Source organism: Scyliorhinus torazame, chromosome 11, assembly GCF_047496885.1.
Source record: "Scyliorhinus torazame isolate Kashiwa2021f chromosome 11, sScyTor2.1, whole genome shotgun sequence".
NCBI lineage: Eukaryota > Metazoa > Chordata > Chondrichthyes > Carcharhiniformes > Scyliorhinidae > Scyliorhinus > Scyliorhinus torazame.
The window spans coordinates 186,700,136-186,719,898 of NC_092717.1; the positions used below are offsets into that span (position 1 = coordinate 186,700,136).

The following is a 19,763-nucleotide window of genomic DNA, read 5'->3' on the forward strand; positions in this document are numbered from 1 at the left end:
GAGGGGCATAGACAGAGTGGATAGTCAGAGGCTTTTCCCCAGGGTAGAGGGGTCAATTACTAGGGGGCATAGGTTTAAGGTGCGAGGGGCAAAGTTTAGAGGATGTGTACGAGGCAAGTCTTTTACACAGAGGGTAGTGGGTGCCTGGAACTCGCTTCCGGAGGAGGCGGTGGAAGCAGGGAAGATAGTGACATTTAAGGGGCATCTTGACAAATACATGAATAGGATGGGAATAGAGGGATACGGAACCAGGAAGTGTAGAAAATTGTAGTTTAGTCGGGCAGCATGGTCGGCACGGGCTTGGAGGGCCGAAGGGCCTGTTCCTGTGCTGTACTTTTCTTTGTTCTTTGTTCTAGCACTGCTTTCTCACGGCGCCGAGGTCCCAGGTTCGATATCAGCTCTGGGTCACTGTCTGTGTGGAGTTTGTACATTTTCCCTGTGTCTGCGTGGGTTTCGCCCCCACAACGCAAAGATGTGCAGGGTAGGTGGCTTGGCCACACTAAATTGCCCCTTAATTGAAAAAATGAATTGGGTACTCTAAATTTATAAAAGAAAACTCACATAAATCAACAATGGGTACATAGGAGAAAACACAGCACCTGCAGACCCGGCCCCTGACCACCAACTTCAGGCCTTCAGACCTCACCAGACTCAACCTACACCTCCAATGTCTTCAGGAAGGCAGAGAAAATTAGGATGACCAATCCAGTCTGTCTATTTTATAATGGCTGTGTTGCATTCCATAGACAGAAAGATGGGAGCTATTTGGTCTATCACGTTTGTACCGACGCTTAGCTAGAGAATTCCTATTTTCCTACTCTCTATCTGCTCGATTTAACGGAAACGTTTCTAAGTGTCATTTTGGGCGGGTTTAGCCGGGTGTTTCCCTTCGGCATTTTCGGTGAGATTCACGCCAGTATTTACCCACAATTAGGCCTTGGGGGTTTCTTCTCCGCGCCGGCCATGGCAGAGCTTTACAGAGGCCGGCGCGGAGGGAAAGCGTGCCCCCACGGCACAGGCCCGCCCGCAGATGGGTGGGCCCCGATCACGGGCCAGGCCACCGTGGCCCCCCCCCCCCCCGGACCAGATCCCCCCGCATCCCTCCAAGGACTCCGCAGCCTGCCGCCAAAGCCAGGTCCCGCCGGTATGGACCTGGTCTAATCCACGCCGGCGGGACTGGCTGCAAATGGCCTATCGGGGCCCGGAGAATTGCCGGGGGGGGGGCCGCTGCCAACGGCCCCCGACCGGCGTGGCGTGATCCCCGCCTCCGCCCAAAAACCGCCGGTCGAAAATTCGGCAGCCAGCGTCGGGGCGGGATTCCACGCTACCCCCCCCCCCCCCCCCCCCGCCACCCCCAGCGATTCTCTGACCCAGTAGGGGGTCGGAGAATCCCGCCCAAGGTCTCCACGGCGAAGGGGATAGATCCCAAGGCCTTGGTTGCCTCTGGGAACTGCATATCAGAGTGAAACTGGCTGTCTCACTCTAATATACAGTTTTGCCAAAACGTGATCCTGCCCACAATTGGTCGGCTTCACATCTTGGCGTCTTGCAAGATCGTGTTATATCTCGCGAGGCGTGGCGAGCCGGGTAGATCCCGGGAGCAGGATCTCCCCTGCTTTTCAGGTGCAGGGTGGTTGGTAGATCGCGCCCTTAGAATTCTTTCCATCACTGGGGAGCTGAACTTGTGGTCAGACTGGCTCCTCAGAGATCGGGCCGCCATTCTGAAAGGGTGCCTCTAAGTGAGCTTGTGTACCTCCCAAACCACCACCCATGGGCAATGTCACTGCCCACACATATGGGCATTACCCCCAAAACCCTTGCAAGTTAGCACATCCCGCAATGGGGTCCCTGGGGTCTCCCCCCCCTTCAGGTCCCCCACACCACCTTACAGGCCTCCCTACCAGGACCTCTACCCTTCACCCCCAACCCTCAAGAGGCCCCTTCATAACTGCCCTGCACCCCTCCACCTGCATTTCATGGGCATGGCCCAATCAGACCTTGGCAGTACCATCTTGGCAGTGCTCCTACCAGTTTGGCAGTGCCATCTGGGCATCTTGGCAGTGCCAGGTTGGCAGTGCCAAGGTATCCAAGTACCAGCATGAGGGCCAAGGAGCCACCCGGCCTTATCCCAGACCACCGAGGGACCTCCGATGGCCGGGGACGCCCCCGGGGACCGTTCTGCCAGGCCCATGTTTGTATGGGCCAGTACTGAGTGGCACCTGGCTGGGGGCACTTTGGAGAGACCATTGGGTGCCGGTAGGCCGGTAGATCCCAAAAATCCTAATCAGGCGTGGATGGCTGGGTCAAGCCCATTGTGTACGGGATCCTGATCGTGCCGCCTCACGAGGTCCGGGAGGATCACGCAAGGCATACTTGCTGCTGGGTGGCCCACAGGAGGCTTCTCCCGGCATCTCCCGACTGCATCGCATTCCAGTTTGGCTGCGACGTGGCCGGTAGGTTGCACGCTTAGTCAGTTGTTTTGGCCCTGGGGTGTTACCCTCCGGTGGTCAAGCTCACACGTAGGATTATTTTCATCACTAGGGAGCTGAACCCGCTGGTCAGATCAGCTCCTCAGAGATCAGGCCAGCATTATGAAAGGGTGCCCCAAACTCTAAGTGAGCTTGAGGGTCCCCCATACCCCCCACCCACAGGCAGAGTTACCTCCCATACACATGGGTATTACCCCACACCACCGCAAGTGATGACATCCCGCTATGGGGTCGCTGAGGGCCCTCCCTTTTCAGGCTTTCTCACACCCCCTTTTGCCCCCCCCCATTCAGGGCCCCCACCCTTCACCGCCCCCCCCCCCCACCCCAACCTCTGGAAGCACCTTCATACCTGCCCTTCATCCCCCACCTTTATACCCCCCCCCCCCCAATCCTTCCTCTCATGAGCATGGCCCACACCGTCACTGCCATCCTGCATCCTGGCAGTGCTCTTGCCAGCCTGGCAGTGCCAGGTGGCCAGGGGGAGAGGCAGGGTGCCGACCCTGTCCTGTCTGACTACCCAAGGGTCTCCAATGGCCTGGAAGACCCCCCTAGGTGCCGTTCCACCTGGTCCATGTTTGTGTGTACCAGCACTAATTGGTGCCCGCCTGGGGTCTCCTTAGGGAGGCCGATAGATGCCGGGAGCTGGTTATATCCGACGTCAGCACGGTTAAGTGGGTTCTTAAAACCACTTAACCATGCGAGTCTGGGCGTGAGCCAGGTCGTGACAACTCGCGAGTGACGTGTTGGGTAGGCTGGGTCGAGGTGAACTGCACTTGATGCAGTGCAGCGAGAGACAAAGCTCCAATACTTGATAAAATGCAATATGATTTTATTCAACATCCAAACTATTATAAATGTTCAACTGTGGGGCGACACTATGCTGACTTGACTGGAGACCTGACACTAGCTTGACCAGACTAACCTAGCTACCACATGGTGTAGGCACTGGCTAGCTCACGAGCTCTGACTGTCTCAGAGGCTGGGTCCCGAGAGAGAGCGGGAAAACTGGTGCCCTTTGGCTTTATAGTGGTGGTGTCCTGTCTGGTGATTGGCTGCTCTCTTCTGTGTGCTTACTGGTCATCCTATGTGTCAATCACTGCCGGTCTGCACTGCATTGTATACATAAATGTATATTATGACAGCGAGATCTGGTTAGATCTCCTGAGACGTAATGGCTGTCAGGAATCCTGGGCAAAGCCTCTCCCGGTATTTACCGACTGCGTCCCACTCCAAATCTTGTGGGACGCTGCCAGTAGCTCGTGCCCAGAAATATTTTCAGCAGTGGGGAGCTTAACTCGCTGGTGGAACCAGCTCCTCAGTGATCGGGCCGCCATTTTCAAAGTGTGCCCTGACCTCTAAGTGTACTTGAGAGTCTTCCACACCCCTCACCCATGGGCAATGTCGATCCCCCATTCAAATGGACATTACCTCACACCACACCCCAACAAGTGCGGCACCTCCTATGGAATCGCTGAGGGCCCCCTGTTTGGGCCTCCCGGCCCACCTTCCGCCCCCCTCTTTCAGGACCCCTACCCTTCAGCCCCCAATCTTTAGGAGTCCTCTTCATACACGCCCTTCACACCCCACCCATCAACCCCCTTTTATGGGCAGGGCACCCCTCAGACCTGGCCCTTGGCAGTGCCACCCTGGCACTTTGACAATGGCAGGGTGGTAATGCCAAGGTGCCCAGGTGTCAGAGGAAGAGTCGGGGGTCTCCACTGGCCTGGGAGACCCATGCTGGTGCCATTACGCCTAGTCCACATTTATGTGGGCCAGTGCTAAAAGATGCCCACGTGATCTCTCACTGGGGAGCCGGTTAGTCCCCGGGAGACCGTTAGGTTGGATATACATCTCGTTAATCATATGGAGATTGGTCTACAGCTCGACCTTCAACACCATTATCCCAACAAAACTAAAAACCAAACTCTGTACCTTGGACTTGACCCCTCCCTGTGCAGCTGGGTCCTTGACTTTCTCACCAATAGATCGCAATCTGTCAGGATAGGCAACAGCACCTCCCCCACAATAGTCCTCAACACCGGGGTCCAGCAATGATGTGTGCTCAGTCCTCTACTGTACTCCCTATACACACACGACTGTGTGGCAAGATTCAACTGCAATTCAATCTATAATTTTACAGATGATACGACTGTGGTGGGATGTACCTCAAACAACGACGAATCAGACTGCAAAAGGGAGGTAGATCTCTTGGTTGCATGGTGTGGTGATGGGAGACTTCAACTTCCCCAATATTGACTGGGACTCACTTAGTGCCAGGGGCTTAGACGGGGCAGAGTTTGTAAGGAGCATCCAGGAGGGCTTCTTAAAACAATATGTAAACAGTCCAACTAGGGAAGGGACGGTACTGGACCTGGTATTAGGGAATGAGCCCGGCCAGGTGGTAGATGTTTCAGTAGGGGAGCATTTCAGTAACAGTGACCACAATTCAGTAAGTTTTAAAGTACTGGTGGACAAGGATAAGAGTGGTCCGAGGATGAATGTGCTAAATTGGGGGAAGGCTAATTATAACAATATTAGGCGGGAACTGAAGAACATAGATTGGGGGCGGATGTTTGAGGGCAAATCAACATCTGACATGTGGGAGGCTTTCAAGTGTCAGTTGAAAGGAATACAGGACAGGCATGTTCCTGTGAGGAAGAAAGATAAATACGGCAATTTTCGGGAACCTTGGATGACGAGTGATATTGTAGGCCTCGTCAAAAAGAAAAAGGAGGCATTTGTCAGGGCTAAAAGGCTGGGAACAGACGAAGCCTGTGTGGCATATAAGGAAAGTAGGAAGGAACTTAAGCAAGGAGTCAGGAGGGCTAGAAGGGGTCATGAAAAGGCATTGGCAAATAGGGTTAAGGAAAATCCCAAGGCTTTTTACACTTACATAAAAAGTAAGAGGGTAGCCAGGGAAAGGGTTGGCCCACTGAAGGATAGGCAAGGGAATCTATGTGTGGAGCCAGAGGAAATGGGCGAGGTACTAAATGAATACTTTGCATCAGTATTCACCAAAGAGAAGGAATTGGTAGATGTTGAGTCTGGAGAAGGGGGTGTAGATAGCCTGGGTCACATTGTGATCCAAAAAGACGAGGTGTTGGGTGTCTTAAAAAATATTAAGGTAGATAAGTCCCCAGGGCCGGATGGGATCTACCCCAGAATACTGAAGGAGGCTGGAGAGGAAATTGCTGAGGCCTTGACAGAAATCTTTGGATCCTCGCTGTCTTCAGGGGATGTCCCGGAGGACTGGAGAATAGCCAATGTTGTTCCTCTGTTTAAGAAGGGTGGCAGGGATAATCCCGGGAACTACAGGCCGGTGAGCCTTACTTCAGTGGTAGGGAAATTACTGGAGAGAATTCTTCGAGACAGGATCTACTCCCATTTGGAAGCAAATGGACGTATTAGTGAGAGGCAGCACGGTTTTGTGAAGGGGAGGTCGTGTCTCACTAACTTGATAGAGTTTTTCGAGGAGGTCACTAAGATGATTGATGCAGGTAGGGCAGTAGATGTTGTCTATATGGACTTCAGTAAGGCCTTTGACAAGGTCCCTCATGGTAGACTAGTACAAAAGGTGAAGTCACACGGGATCAGGGGTGAACTGGCAAGGTGGATACAGAACTGGCTAGGCCATAGAAGGCAGAGGGTAGCAATGGAGGGATGCTTTTCTAATTGGAGGGCTGTGACCAGTGGTGTTCCACAGGGATCAGTGCTGGGACCTTTGCTCTTTGTAGTATATATAAATGATTTGGAGGAAAATGTAACTGGTCTGATTAGTAAGTTTGCAGACGACACAAAGGTTGGTGGAATTGCGGATAGCGATGAGGACTGTCTGAGGATACAGCAGGATTTAGATTGTCTGGAGACTTGGGCGGAGAGATGGCAGATGGAGTTTAACCTGGACAAATGTGAGGTAATGCATTTTGGAAGGGCTAATGCAGGTAGGGAATATACAGTGAATGGTAGAACCCTCAAGAGTATTGAAAGTCAAAGAGATCTAGGAGTACAGGTCCACAGATCACTGAAAGGGGCTACACAGGTGGAGAAGGTAGTCAAGAAGGCATACGGCATGCTTGCCTTCATTGGCCGGGGCATTGAGTATAAGAATTGGCAAGTCATGTTGCAGCTGTATAGAACCTTAGTTAGGCCACACTTGGAGTATAGTGTTCAATTCTGGTCGCCACACTACCAGAAGGATGTGGAGGCTTTAGAGAGGGTGCAGAAGAGATTTACCAGAATGTTGCCTGGTATGGAGGGCATAAGCTATGAGGAGCGATTGAATAAACTCGGTTTGTTCTCACTGGAACGAAGGAGGTTGAGGGGCGACCTGATAGAGGTATACAAAATTATGAGGGGCATAGACAGAGTGGATAGTCAGAGGCTTTTCCCCAGGGTAGAGGGGTCAATTACTAGGGGGCATAGGTTTAAGGTGAGAGGGGCAAAGTTTAGAGTAGATGTACGAGGCAAGTTTTTTACGCAGAGGGTAGTGGGTGCCTGGAACTCACTACCGGAGGAGGTAGTGGAGGCAGGGACAATAGGGACATTTAAGGGGCATCTTGACAAATATATGAATAGGATGGGAATAGAAGGATACGGACCCAGGAAGTGTAGAAGATTGTAGTTTAGTCGGGCAGTATGGTCGGCACGGGCTTGGAGGGCCGAAGGGCCTGTTCCTGTGCTGTACATTTCTTTGTTCTTTGTTCTTTGTTCTTTGGTGTGCCGAAAACAATCTCTCTCTAAATGTTGGAAAGACCAAGGAACTGATCAACTTCAGGAAGCGTAGCACGACACACCCACCCATCTACATCAATGGCTCTGAAGTGGAGATGGTCGATAGCTTTAAGTTCCTGGGGGGTCACCATCACCAACAGTCTGTCCTGGTCCACTCACATTGGCCCAACAGTCAAGAAAGCCCAACAACATCTCTACTTCCTACAGAAGCTAAAGTAATTCGGCATGTCTACAGCGACTCTCATAAACATCTACAGATGTGCCATAGACACCATCCTATCCGGTTGCATCACAGCCTGGTATGGCAACTGCTCGGCTCAAGATCACAAGAAACTGCAGAGTGTGGTGAACTCGGCCCAACGCATCACACAAGCTTGCCATCCTCACATTGATTCTGTCTACACCTCCCACTGCCTCAGGAAGGTAGACAGCATTATCAGAGACCCTTCCCACCCAGGCTTTGCCTTCTTCCAGACCCTTCCATCAGGCAGAAGATACAGAAGTCTGAAGACCCGCACATCCAGACATAGGAACAACTTCTTCCCCACAGCTACTAGACTCCTCAACGACTCTCCCTTGGACAGATCTGTTCCCTATAAGAACACTATTCACGACGCCCTATGCTGCTCTTGTTTGGCCCTTGTTCCACACTGTAACCAATCACTATTTGTTGATGTATCATTTGTCAATGTACTCTGTCGATTATTCTTTTGTCTACTACGTACGTACTGTGTACGTTCCCTTGGCTGCAGAAAAATACGTTTCACTGTACTTTGGTACATGTGACAATAAATATCAATCAATGAATCGATGAATCAACCTTAATTGGTGTCAATTGGTGTCTCACCATGTTTGGGCAGGATCTGGAAACCGCCACCTGGAGCAGGCTGGTTAGATCGCAAACCAATTTGCGTCGGGTGCGGATCCCGATTTTGGCCACTCCCACTATTTAACCGATGCTCCCAGATCCACGTGGCCTTTAAATGGCACCCCATAGCTCTCTATCCTTCTCTGCTTATTATTTATCCAATTTCCCTGGAAAAGATGCATCGGTCTCTGCAGCAAAGCTTTCCATTTTTCAACAGTCTTTGAGCAAGCAGATGTTTCAACTTTCTGCCTATAGTTTCTTAGATTTTAAATTGATGACCCTGGTCTCTGAATCATTAGTGCTCCTCCTCTGACCCATTCTTCCAACTAATTTGATGTTTTCCATTTTCCCTCATCAGATTGATGCAGATGATGTCATTACCAGGGATGAACAGATTTACTTGCTACTTCATGCTAAACGCAAGTGCGAACAGAAAGTCAAGTCCAAGATGGGTAAAGTTGCTGGTGAGTCCTTTCTTTAATTTTGTCAATGACGACTTGATTTATAAAACACCTTCAACGTGGTCAAATGTTCGAACGTGTTTCGCAGGTGCCCGCCATGCGGATGTCACGGTGGCACAGTGGTTGGCACTGCTGCCTCACAGCACCAGGAATCCAGGTTCAACTTCGGCCTTGGGTGACTGTGTAGAGTTTGCACTTTCTCCCCGTGTCTGTGTGGGTTTCCTCCATGTGCTCCGGTTGCTACCCACAGTCCAAAGATGTGCAGGTTAGGTGGATTAGCTATGCTAAATTGCCATTTGTGTCCAAACGTTATGTGGGGCTGTGGGGATAGCGCTGGGGAGTGGGACTTGGGCGGGTGCAGACTCTTTGGGCCAAATGGCACCCTTCTGCACTGTAGCGATTCTATGGAAAAAAATCAGGGGGAAAAAGGGCTCATGGCAGTTTTAAATGCATCTGCTAAAAATCGAAGGATGAAAGATGTATTTATATAGGCTACGTTTATTACCAATTCCATGCATGTGCAGTTGTATGCAGGTAGTCATCTTTCGAGGGAGCAATGTGCAGCAGGACACCTGTGTGTCCACGATCATTAGGAAGCAATGCGCACCACAGCTTATTTACTTCGAAGAACCTATTGTCATGTATCAAAATAAACTGGCTGTCACAAACTATTAAAGTGAGTTGAAGCATCAACAGTCAGTAATGATTTGAGACCCTGTCACTCTTCGCAAATTACCTCAACACGCTCACAAAGTGTCAATAAAATGCTTGTGAGCTAGATATCCCAAGCAACCTGCCAATTAAGAGCTTATTGCAACCTCCAAGTTAGAAAGGAAAATGAACTGGTGATCTGCTGAGTAAACTGATGTGTGGGCATGTCATTGGATTTCTGCGCATGTCCGTACTGTACGTGAGCTGAAGTCGCAGGTATATTATCCACGAGTGAGAAATACAGGATGCTGACAAAATGTTCTTCAGGTTCTTGTTTGACTTGTAACTACAATCTTGACAAAGCATCAACATTTGCATGTTGCTCTGACTTACGATAATGGATGTTGTATGTGTGTGCCAACAATATTAAAGTCCATTTTTGTAACTTACTGGCTGCTAAAGAACGAATACCTCGAGATAGCCCAAAGTTTGTCATCAAGGGTTGATGATCTGTTAAAAGAGTAAAACAATAATAATAATAATAATCTTTATTGTCACAAGTAGGCTTACATTAACACTGCAATGATGTTGATGTGAAAAGCCCCTAGTCGCCACATTCCGGCATCTGTTCGGGTACACAGAGGGAGAATTCAGAATGTCCAAATTACCTAACAGTACGTCTTTCGGGATTTGTGGGAGGAAACCGGAGTGCCCGGAGGAAACCCATTCAGACACAGGGATAACGTGCATATTCCACATAGACAGTGACTCAAACCGGGAATTGAACCTGGGACTCTGGAGCTGTGAAGCAACAGTTCTAACCACTGTGCTACCGTGCCGCCAATCATGTCCATAAAGGTAATGGTGGAGCCTTCTTACCCCAAAGATGATACTCAAATCCACTTTTTCTAGCTGACCGTAACTTGTTTCAGCGCCAGTAAGAGTTTGTGAACAAAATGCTATTGGTCATTCCTCTTGTGGAAGCATTGTGTGCGTGACAACTGCACCAGCCCTGTAGGGTGATGTATCGTAAGCAAGTTGTAACTTCAGCTTGGGATTGTAGTGAACCAATAGCCCTGACTTCTGTAAGGCATCTTTTACCTCATTGTCTGCATTTTCGCATTATTCTGACCAGTGCTATACTTGCTTAGCACACAATAAAGTGTGTAAAGGCTTCAATCATGTTGCTAAATTCGGCACTTATTTATCATAATAATTTATCAATCCTAAAAATGATCTTAGTTGTGTCACATTCTTAAACTGTGGGGCTTCTGCGATTACTGTCATCTTCTTCAGCTCCTTTGTGTAAGCCACCTGTATTGATGATCTGACACAGATAAATTATGGATTTCTTGAAAAAGTCACACTTTCCTTTTTAACTCAGAGATTATGGTTTTGTAGACATTTCACAGTGGCTTCCAAATTCTTCAAAGGTTCCTGTTCACTCAAATTGGTGATGAGAATGACATCTTAATAACATTGCACCAAATTTAGCACACTCAGAACTTGATCCATGGACCTCTGAAAAGGTGCCGGAGCAGATATTATTCCACAAGGATGTCTTCTGTAATGAAACAGGGGCGTCATTCTCCGACCCCCCGCCGGGTCGGAGAATGGCCGTTGGCCGCCGTGAATCCCGCCCCCGCCCCAGCCGAAGTCTCCGAAGGGAGAAAAGTCGGCGGGGCGTTAATGGCGCCGCTGCCGCGGAGAATGTCACGGGTCTGCGCAAGGCAGCCGATTTTCGGCCTGCCGATATTCTCCCTTCCGGATGGGCCGAAGTCCCGTCGACGTGATGACCGTTCACGTCGACGTCAATCAAACCTCCTTTTCATCGGCGTGACCCGGTGCTCCAGGCTCACGCCGACCAGCGAGGAGGTGAGTGACGGCCTGGGGGGGTTGGCTCTGGGCAGGAAATGGCGTGGCCGCAGACTGATTGTGTGAGGAGAGGTGTGTCTCGGCTTGTGTGTGTGTGCGGCGGGGGGGGGGGGGTGGGGTGGAGGGTGGTTAGAGTAGGCTGGGCTCCGGGGGAGTGCCGGGAGGGGGTCCGTGCCGGGGTGGAGGTTGGGGGTTGGGGGGGGTCTGTGCTGGGGTGGAGGTTGGGGGTTGGGGGGGGTCCGTGCTGGGGTGGAGGTTGGGGAGGGGGTCCGTGCTGGGGTGGAGGTTGGGGAGGGGGTCCGTGCCGGGGTGGAGGTTGGGGGTTGGGGGGGGTCCGTGCTGGGGTGGAGGTTGGGGGTTGGGGGGGGTCCGTGCTGGGGTGGAGGTTGGGGAGGGGGTCCGTGTTGGGGTGGAGGTTGGGGAGGGGGTCCGTGCCGGGGTGGAGGTTGGGGGTTGGGGGGGTCCGTGCTGGGGTGGAGGTTGGGGAGGGGGTCCGTGCCGGGGTGGAGGTTGGGGGTTGGGGGGGGTCCGTGCTGGGGTGGAGGTTGGGGGTTGGGGAGGGGGTCCGTGCCGGGGTGGAGGTTGGGGGGGGTCCGTGCTGGGGTGGAGGTTGGGGGTTGGGGAGGGGGTCCGTGCCGGAGTGGAGGTTGGGGGGGGGTCCGTGCTGGGGTGGAGGTTGGGGAGGGGGTCCGTGCCGGGGTGGAGGTTGGGGGTTGGGGGGGGTCCGTGCTGGGGTGGAGGTTGGGGGTTGGGGAGGGGGTCCGTGCCGGGGTGGAGGTTGGGGGGGGTCCGTGCTGGGGTGGAGGTTGGGGGTTGGGGAGGGGGTCCGTGCCGGAGTGGAGGTTAGGGGGGGGGTCCGTGCTGGGGTGGAGGTTGGGGAGGGGGTCCGTGCCGGGGTGGAGGTTGGGGAGGGGGTCCGTGCCGGGGTGGAGGTTGGGGGGGGGTCCGTGCTGGGGTAGAGGTTGGGGGTTGGGGAGGGGGTCCGTGCCGGGGTGGAGGTTGGGGGGGGTCCGTGCTGGGGTGGAGGTTGGGGGTTGGGGAGGGGGTCCGTGCCGGTGTGGAGGTTGGGGGGGTGTCCGTGCTGGGGTGGAGGTTGGGGGTTGGGGAGGGGGTCCGTGCCGGGGTGGAGGTTGGGGGGGGTCCGTGCTGGGGTGGAGGTTGGGGGTTGGGGAGGGGGTCCGTGCCGGGGTGGAGGTTGGGGGGGGGTCCGTGCTGGGGTGGAGGTTGGGGAGGGGGTCCGTGCCGGGGTGGAGGTTGGGGAGGGGGTCCGTGCCGGGGTGGAGGTTGGGGGGGGGGTCCGTGCTGGGGTGGAGGTTGGGGGTTGGGGAGGGGGTCCGTGCCGGGGTGGAGGTTGGGTGGGGGTCCGTGCTGGGGTGGAATTTGGGGGTTGGGGAGGGGGTCCGTGCCGGGGTGGAGGTTGTGGGGGGGGTCCGTGCTGGGGTGGAGGTTGGGGGTTGGGGAGGGGGTCCGTGCCGGGGTGGAGGTTGGGGGGGGTCCCTGCTGGGGTGGAGGTTGGGGAGGGGGTCCGTGCTGGGGTGGAGGTTGGGGGTTGGGGAGGGGGTCCGTGCCGGGGTGGAGGTTGGGGAGGGGGTCCGTGCCGGGGTGGAGGTTGGGGGGGGGGTCCGTGCTGGGGTGGAGGTTGGGGAGGAGGTCCGTGCCGGGGTGGAGGTTGGGGGGGGGGGTCCGTGCTGGGGTGGAGGTTGGGGTGGGGGTCCGTGCCGGGGTGGGTGATGGGAGGGCAAATAGTTGGTCCACCTGGCCAGGTGCCAGCCTCCAACAGTTGGACCCATGCGGTCCATGCCACCTGGCTGGGGCGAGGAGGGGATATGGGCAATGATGACATGTCGTCGTTCCCCTCCCCCCCACCAGGCCGTCAAGTTTTCAGACCATCCAGCGATGTTGGCCGCCGTGGTGGCAGCCGCTCATGTCTATGTTGCCCTGGATGAGGAGGAGGAGGAGGAGCGTGCCAGAGAGGCGGCGCAGGCTGCCGCAGAGGGGCAGGCGGCAGCCGCCCAGGCTGGAGGGACACCTGACCGACAGGACGAGGAGGGGGAGGAGGACGTCGTGGCCCCACGGCAACGGAGGCACCCGAGGGCGCCCCGTGTGTACCGGCCCCGGCAGTCATACCAGGACCTCACGGACCGGGAATGCAGGAGGAGACTCCGGATGAGCCGGGAAACCGTGGCACACATCTGCCACCTGCTGGCACACCTGTCACCGCGTGGCACTGGCGGGGGACACCCTCTCCCCGTGTCCGTCAAGGTTACGGTGGCCCTGAACTTTTATGCTTCGGGGTCATTCCAGGCACCGAGTGGGGACCTGTCCGGCATATCGCAGACATCGGTGCATCGGTGCATCCGGGCAGTGACAGATGCCCTTTATGCCATGGCGCACCGCTACATCCGCTTCCCCGTGGACCGGGCCAGCCAAGATGCCCGGGCCGTGGGCTTCTCTGCCGTTGCCGGGTTCCCCATGGTCCAGGGCGCGATCGATGGGATGCACGTCGCCGTGCGGCCACCTGCAGAGAACAGGGCCGTGTTCACTAATAGGAAGGGGACCTATTCAATGAACGTACAGGTGGTCTGCGACCACCGCATGATGATCCTGCACGTCTGCGCCCTTCACCCAGGCAGTGTACACGACTCATTCGTGTTGTCGCGGTCATCCATCCCCGGCATGTACGAGGGACGCCATCCCCGGCTGAGGGGCTGGTTGCTGGGCGACAGGGGCTACCCATTGCGATCGTGGCTGATGACGCCTATACGGAGGCCACGCAATGAGGCGGAGAACCGCTACAATGATGCCCATGTAGCGACAAGGGGAGTGATCGAGAGGTGCTTTGGCGTGCTGAAGATGCGTTTCAGGTGCCTGGACCTCTCTGGGGGCGCCCTCCAGTATCGGTCAGATAGGGTCGGCCGCATCATTGTGGTGTGCTGCGTCCTGCACAACATAGCCCAACAGAGGGGCGATGTGCCGCAGGCAGAGGAGGGCGGAGTGGAGGAGCAGCAGGAAGAGGCCCAGTCCTCCCCAGATGAGGGGGATGGGGGCAATGGTCAGGGCAGACGGGGTAGACACAGGCGGGTGGCTGTCCACCGTTACCGGCTGGCCCAGCGGGCACGGGACAGACTGATAGACGCCCGCTTCACTGACTAGATGGGCGTGGGAATCGGGTAGTATGGCCACAGACCGCACACCATGACAACAGCCGACCACCCACACCCCCCACCCATCCACCCACCCAGCACCCTCACCCCCCTCCCCAACCCCACACACCCCACCCGCATGCACACCACCCCCCCACCCCCAATTGCCGATCCACCGGCGGCACAACGGGCCGGGCTCACCCAGTTGCGGGTGGACGCGTGTCTATCGCAGGCCATGGAGGATGATGACAACCCGCCTCCGATGAGCTCCTGGCTCTACATCGTTGGACTATGTCTGACCCATGGCCACAGTACCACCATCCACCCGGACCATCCCTGCATGCGGCTGTGACACTGCAGCGCACGGTCCCGTCCTCTGCCCGGGGGATGTTGATGGCGGCCCAGGGGGAAGGGGGCAGACTCACCTGGGGCTGAGGTAAGACCACCCGTCACACACACACTTGCGCTCAACGTACATGACACGCTCGCACACTTTGGACAGAGCACAAAGGCAGCTTCGGTAGGTGTAACATTGACTTTAATAACCAAAGGAGTTCATGCACGTGCCCTAGCCCCTAAAACTCATCTGTGCCCTGCACCCGTGCCAACTTACTCAGTGTCTAATTGTTTGGCCTTACGGGCCCTTTGACTACGTCTACGTGGTTCCCCAGACGGTACAGCAGAACTGGAGGTGGACTCCTGTGATTCCTGCCCTCTGACACCGGATCCCTTTGGCGGCCGTTTCCTGAGGCGTCCTGGCCTAGATGGGCCAGGCTGCGGCCCGGGCGACTGGGATGGCGAGCTGCCAGCCTGTCCTGCCCGTTGCCCACCCGATGCACCTGGGACGGAAGGGGGGGAGTCCGAGGTGTCGCGGTGTACCGGGACCTCCCCTACAGAGGGAGCCGGGACGGACCACACCACCTCCTCCTCCCTCGGGGTGCCCGATTGCCCCCAGGCCTCGACATGGGTGGAGGATGCGAACGGACTGGCCATCCGACGCGCCCCCGACATGTGGCGCTGCCAGTCCTGGAGGCCCGTGCTGGTATCGACAGGGGTCTGCAGGTTTGCAGCCATGGAGCCCAGGGGGTTGTCGAACCCTGTCTGCGACAGTGCGACGCCAGCTCGCACATGGCCACTGGCGCCGATGCCCTCAGCGATGGCCTGCTGAGACTGGGCCATGGCCTGCAGAGACTGGGCCATGGCCTGCAGAGACTGGGCTATGGCCTGCTGAGACTGGGCCATGGCCTGCTGAGACTGGGCCATGGCCTGCTGCGACTGGGCTATGGCGTTGAGCGCCTCTGCCATCTGGCGCTGGCACTGGCTCATGGCCTCCTGTGAGAGGGCAGCCATTTCCTGGGCCACAGACGCCGCCTGCACGGAAGGCCCCAGGCCTCGCAAACCGTTCCCCATGTCTGACACCGTCGCACCCATTGCCTCCACCGCGGACGCCACCCGTGCGGTGTCAGCCTGGGTGGCACGCATGACCGGGACCACTCCCAGCTCCTGGACGCGGGTGGACTCCTCCACCTGCGACCGCAGCCGCCGCAAGCCACCCGTCACCCTATTCGCTCGTCTCCGTGTCGGTGGTTGCATCGGATCTATGTGTGGGTGTGGTAACTGCAGGAACCCGGGATCCATCTGGGCGGCAGATGTTCGCTTGGCCTGGGCTGCCCTCCGACCGCCCGGTCCCTCTGCTGCTCCTACCTCCACCTGCTGTACCGGGACGGCTGTGTTGTGCGCACCAGTGAGTGTACCAGACGCCTCATCACTAAAGTGCCCAACCGTGGTGAGTGTTTCTACGATGGTGGAGGGTGTTGGTGACAGCAGTGGCGTTGTGTCGTGCTCTTCGTCCCACTCTGAGTCCATGGCACTTTGGGGTGGGGGTTCGTCTCCACCCATCCACTCTGAGTCACTGTCCGGTATTTCGTCTTCCCGGGTAGGGGTGTCCTGGGTAGTGCTGTCCCGGGTAGTGCTGTCCCGGGTAGTGCTGTCCCGGGTAGGGGTGTCCTGGGTAGTGGTGTCCCGGGTAGGGGTGTCCTGGATAGTGGTGTCCTGGGTAGTGGTGTCCTGGCTCGGATGTGACGGGGACCTGTGGCTGCCCCCCTCATCGCTGGGTGGTCGCTCCCGCACGTGACGGGGGTGTCGTCTCCCTGTTGCTCCAGGTCTCTCCGTCTCCCGTGGTGTGCGAGGGGCATCCTGCGGGCGTCGCATGCTGGAGGGTGCGGGTCTCTCCGTCTCCCGTGGTCTCCGAGGGGCATCCTGCGGGCGTCGCATGCTGGAGGATGCGGGTCTCTCCGTCTCCTGTGGTCTCCGAGGGGCATCCTGCGGGCGTCGCATGCTGGAGGGTGCGGGTCTCTCCGTCTCCCGTGGTCTCCGAGGGGCATCCTGCGGGCGTCGCATGCTGGAGGTTGCGGGTCTCTCCGTCTCCTGTGGTCTCCGAGGGGCATCCTGCGGGCGTCGCATGCTGGAGGGTGCGGGTCTCTCCGTCTCCTGTGGTCTCCGAGGGGCATCCTGCGGGCGGTCTGCATCTGCGGGGATGGGTGCCTGGACGTTTGGCACTGCGATACACAATGAAGCATGCATGGTTAGACATCAGGCAGTGATCAGGTGATACGGGGGAGGGGGATATAGGGGAGGGGGGATATGGGGACGGGCTGTTGGTGGCTCACTTGCTCGTGGGGCCCCGACCTCTGCATCAGCAACCTCCCGGTCCTCAGGTCCGCCAGCCAGTTCCAGGGCCCTTTCCTCGTGTACAGTCAGTGGCCTCTCATCAGCGGGCCCTCCTCCAGTCCTCACATGCTCCCTCTTGTTGTGTGCGCGCTTCTCCTGTGGAGGGGGGGGGGGGTGGTGGCAGGGGTAAAAGGCAACAGTGTTAGGCAGGTATATGAATGCACGCCATCGGTTGCGCGTGCATTGCAGAGGTTAAGGTTAGGGCTGGATTCACTTGGGGATATGGGGGATATGGGGGAGGGGGGATATGGGGGAGGGGGGGATATGGGGGAGGGGGGATATGGGGGAGGGGGGATATGGGGGAGGGGGGATATGGGGGAGGGGGGATATGGGGGATATGGGGGAGGGGGATATGGGGAGGGGGGATATGGGGGAGGGGGGATATGGAGGAGGGGGGATATGGGGGAGGGGGGATATGGGGGAGGGGGGATATGGGGAGGGGGGATATGGGGGAGGGGGGATATGGGGGATATGGGGGAGGGGGGATATGGGGGATATGGGGGAGGGGGGATATGGGGAGGGGGGGATATGGGGGAGGGGGGATATTGGGGAGGGGCGATATGGGGAGGGGGGATATGGGGGATATGGGGGAGGGGGGGATATGGGGGAGGGGGGATATGGGGGAGGGGGGATATGGGGGATATGGGGGAGGGGGGATATGGGGGATATGGGGAGGGGGGATATGGGGGATATGGGGAGGCTCACCCTGCCTGCTCTGACGAGGTCGTTCACCTTCTTGTGGCACTGGGTGCCTGTCCATGGTGTTAGGGCCACAGCGGTGATGGCCTCTGCCACCTCCCTCCACAGACGCCGGCTGTGGCGTGGGGCAACTCTGCGGCCGTGCCCGGGATACAGGGCGTCCCTCCTCTGCTCCACCGCGTCCAGGAGCGCCTCCACATCGCGTGTCTCGAACCTCGGGGCTGAGCGACGGCCAGCCATCAAGTCGGGTGTTGCGGTCGGGTGTTCCGGTCGGGTGGGGGGGAGCTGCGCGGCCTTATGAGCCGTCACGCCGTGCAGCGCGTATGACGCTGCACGGCGTGAACCACTGCGCAAGCGCGGATCCCGTTACGTCGCTGCTAGCCCATTTCGGGCCGCAGACTATCGGCTCATTTTTATGACGTGACGCAAGTGGGATTTGCGCCGTTTTTTGCGCCGATCGGCGGAGTTTCCGCCGATAACGGAGAATTTCGCCCCAGATCTTTTAGCGTCACGATAGTGAGTAGCGGATGTGATTTTGCATCCACATTCATTTGTAAGTACGCCTGTGACAAATCAATTTTACTGAATTTCTGTCCTCCACATGGTCCAGCAAACAAGCCTTCAATCAATGGCAGTGGATAATGATCTGCGCACAATACTGGGTTAATAGTTGTTTAAAAATCTCCACATAAGGGCAGCATGGTGGCACAGTGGTTAGCACTGCTGTCTCATGGCACCAAGGTCCCAGGTTCAATCCCGGTTCTGGGTCACTGTCCACGTGGAGTTTGCACATTCTCCCCATGTTTACATGGGTTTCACCCCCACAACCCAAAGATGTGCAGGGTAGGGGGATTGGCCACGCTAAATTGCCCCTTAATTGGAAAAAATTAATTGGATACACTAAATTGAAAAAATAAATAAAATAAAATAAATCTCCACATATCCGCACTGAGCCTTTGCATTTCAGTACAGGAAGTATTGATGGTGCCCAATAACTCGTAACAACTGGTTCAATGACTCGTGTTTCGACTGGCCTTCCTAGTCCTGAACTCATTTCTTCCTATCTTGACTCCATGCTCTCTCCTCTTGTCCAATCCCTTTCCACCCATATCCATGATTCCCCTGATGCCCTACAGCATATCAACAATTTCCAGTATGCTAACTGCCTTTTCTTTACCATGGATATCCAATCCCTCTGTACCTCTATTCCCCACCAGCATGGTCTGAGGGCTCTCCGTTTCTCCCTCAAACAGAGGCCGGAACAATCCCCATCCACCACCACTCTCCTCCACCTGGCTGAACCCGTTCTCTCCCTGAACAATTTCTTCTTTAACTTGTCCCACATCCTCCAAACCAAAGCATGGCTTTGGGTACACGGATGTGTCCCAGTTATGCCTGTCTCATTGTGAGGTATGTGGAACATTCCTTGTTCCAGTCCTACTCCAGACCCTCCCATAACTCTTTTATCAGTACATTGTGACTGTTTCGGTGCCGCTTCATCTGGACCTGGAAAGATTAATTAATTTTGCTTTCAATTTCCACCCCTCTATCACCTACACATGGTTCATCTCCAACATTTCCCTGCCTTTCCTAGACCTTTCTATCTCAATTTCTGAGGATAGACTGTCCACATGACTCTTAATTGTGTGTGGCCCATCACCCGCACCTCTGCTCTCACCCCTTCCCTCCCTCCAAGAACCAGGAGAGTGTCCCCCTTGTCCTCACCTTTCACCCCATCAGCCTCCGCATTTAAAGAATCATCCTCTGCCAATTCTGCCAACTCCAGCATGTTACCAGCACCAAACACATCTTCCCCTCACTCCCCCTGCCAGCATTCTGCAGGGGCCATTCTCTCTGGTATACCCTGGTCCACTCCTCCATCACCTCCAATACCTCACCCTCTTCTCACGGCGCCTTCCCATAAAATCACAGAAGGTGCAATACCTGCCCCTTTACCTCCAATCTGCTCCCCATCCAAAGATCGAAACACTTTTTTCAGGTGATACAGCACTTCACGTGCACCTCCTTCAATCTTGTCTATTGCATTCACTGCTCCCAAGTGGTCTACTCTCCATTGGAGAGACTAAACACAGACTGAGTGATTGCTTTGCAGAAC

At 55.9% G+C, this 19,763-nt stretch overlaps 1 protein-coding gene across 2 annotated transcripts in view; it reads left to right on the forward strand.

Moving 5' to 3' along the window:
• The window catches only part of LOC140385719 (parathyroid hormone/parathyroid hormone-related peptide receptor-like), a 224,090-nt gene that overhangs the window by 113,183 nt on the left and 91,144 nt on the right, over nucleotides 1-19,763 (forward strand). For both annotated transcript variants that reach the window (XM_072468171.1, XM_072468172.1), the window contains exon 2: nucleotides 8,447-8,552. In XM_072468171.1, the coding sequence (XP_072324272.1) occupies nucleotides 8,447-8,552 (106 nt within the window). The remainder of the gene's footprint in view (nucleotides 1-8,446; nucleotides 8,553-19,763) is intronic.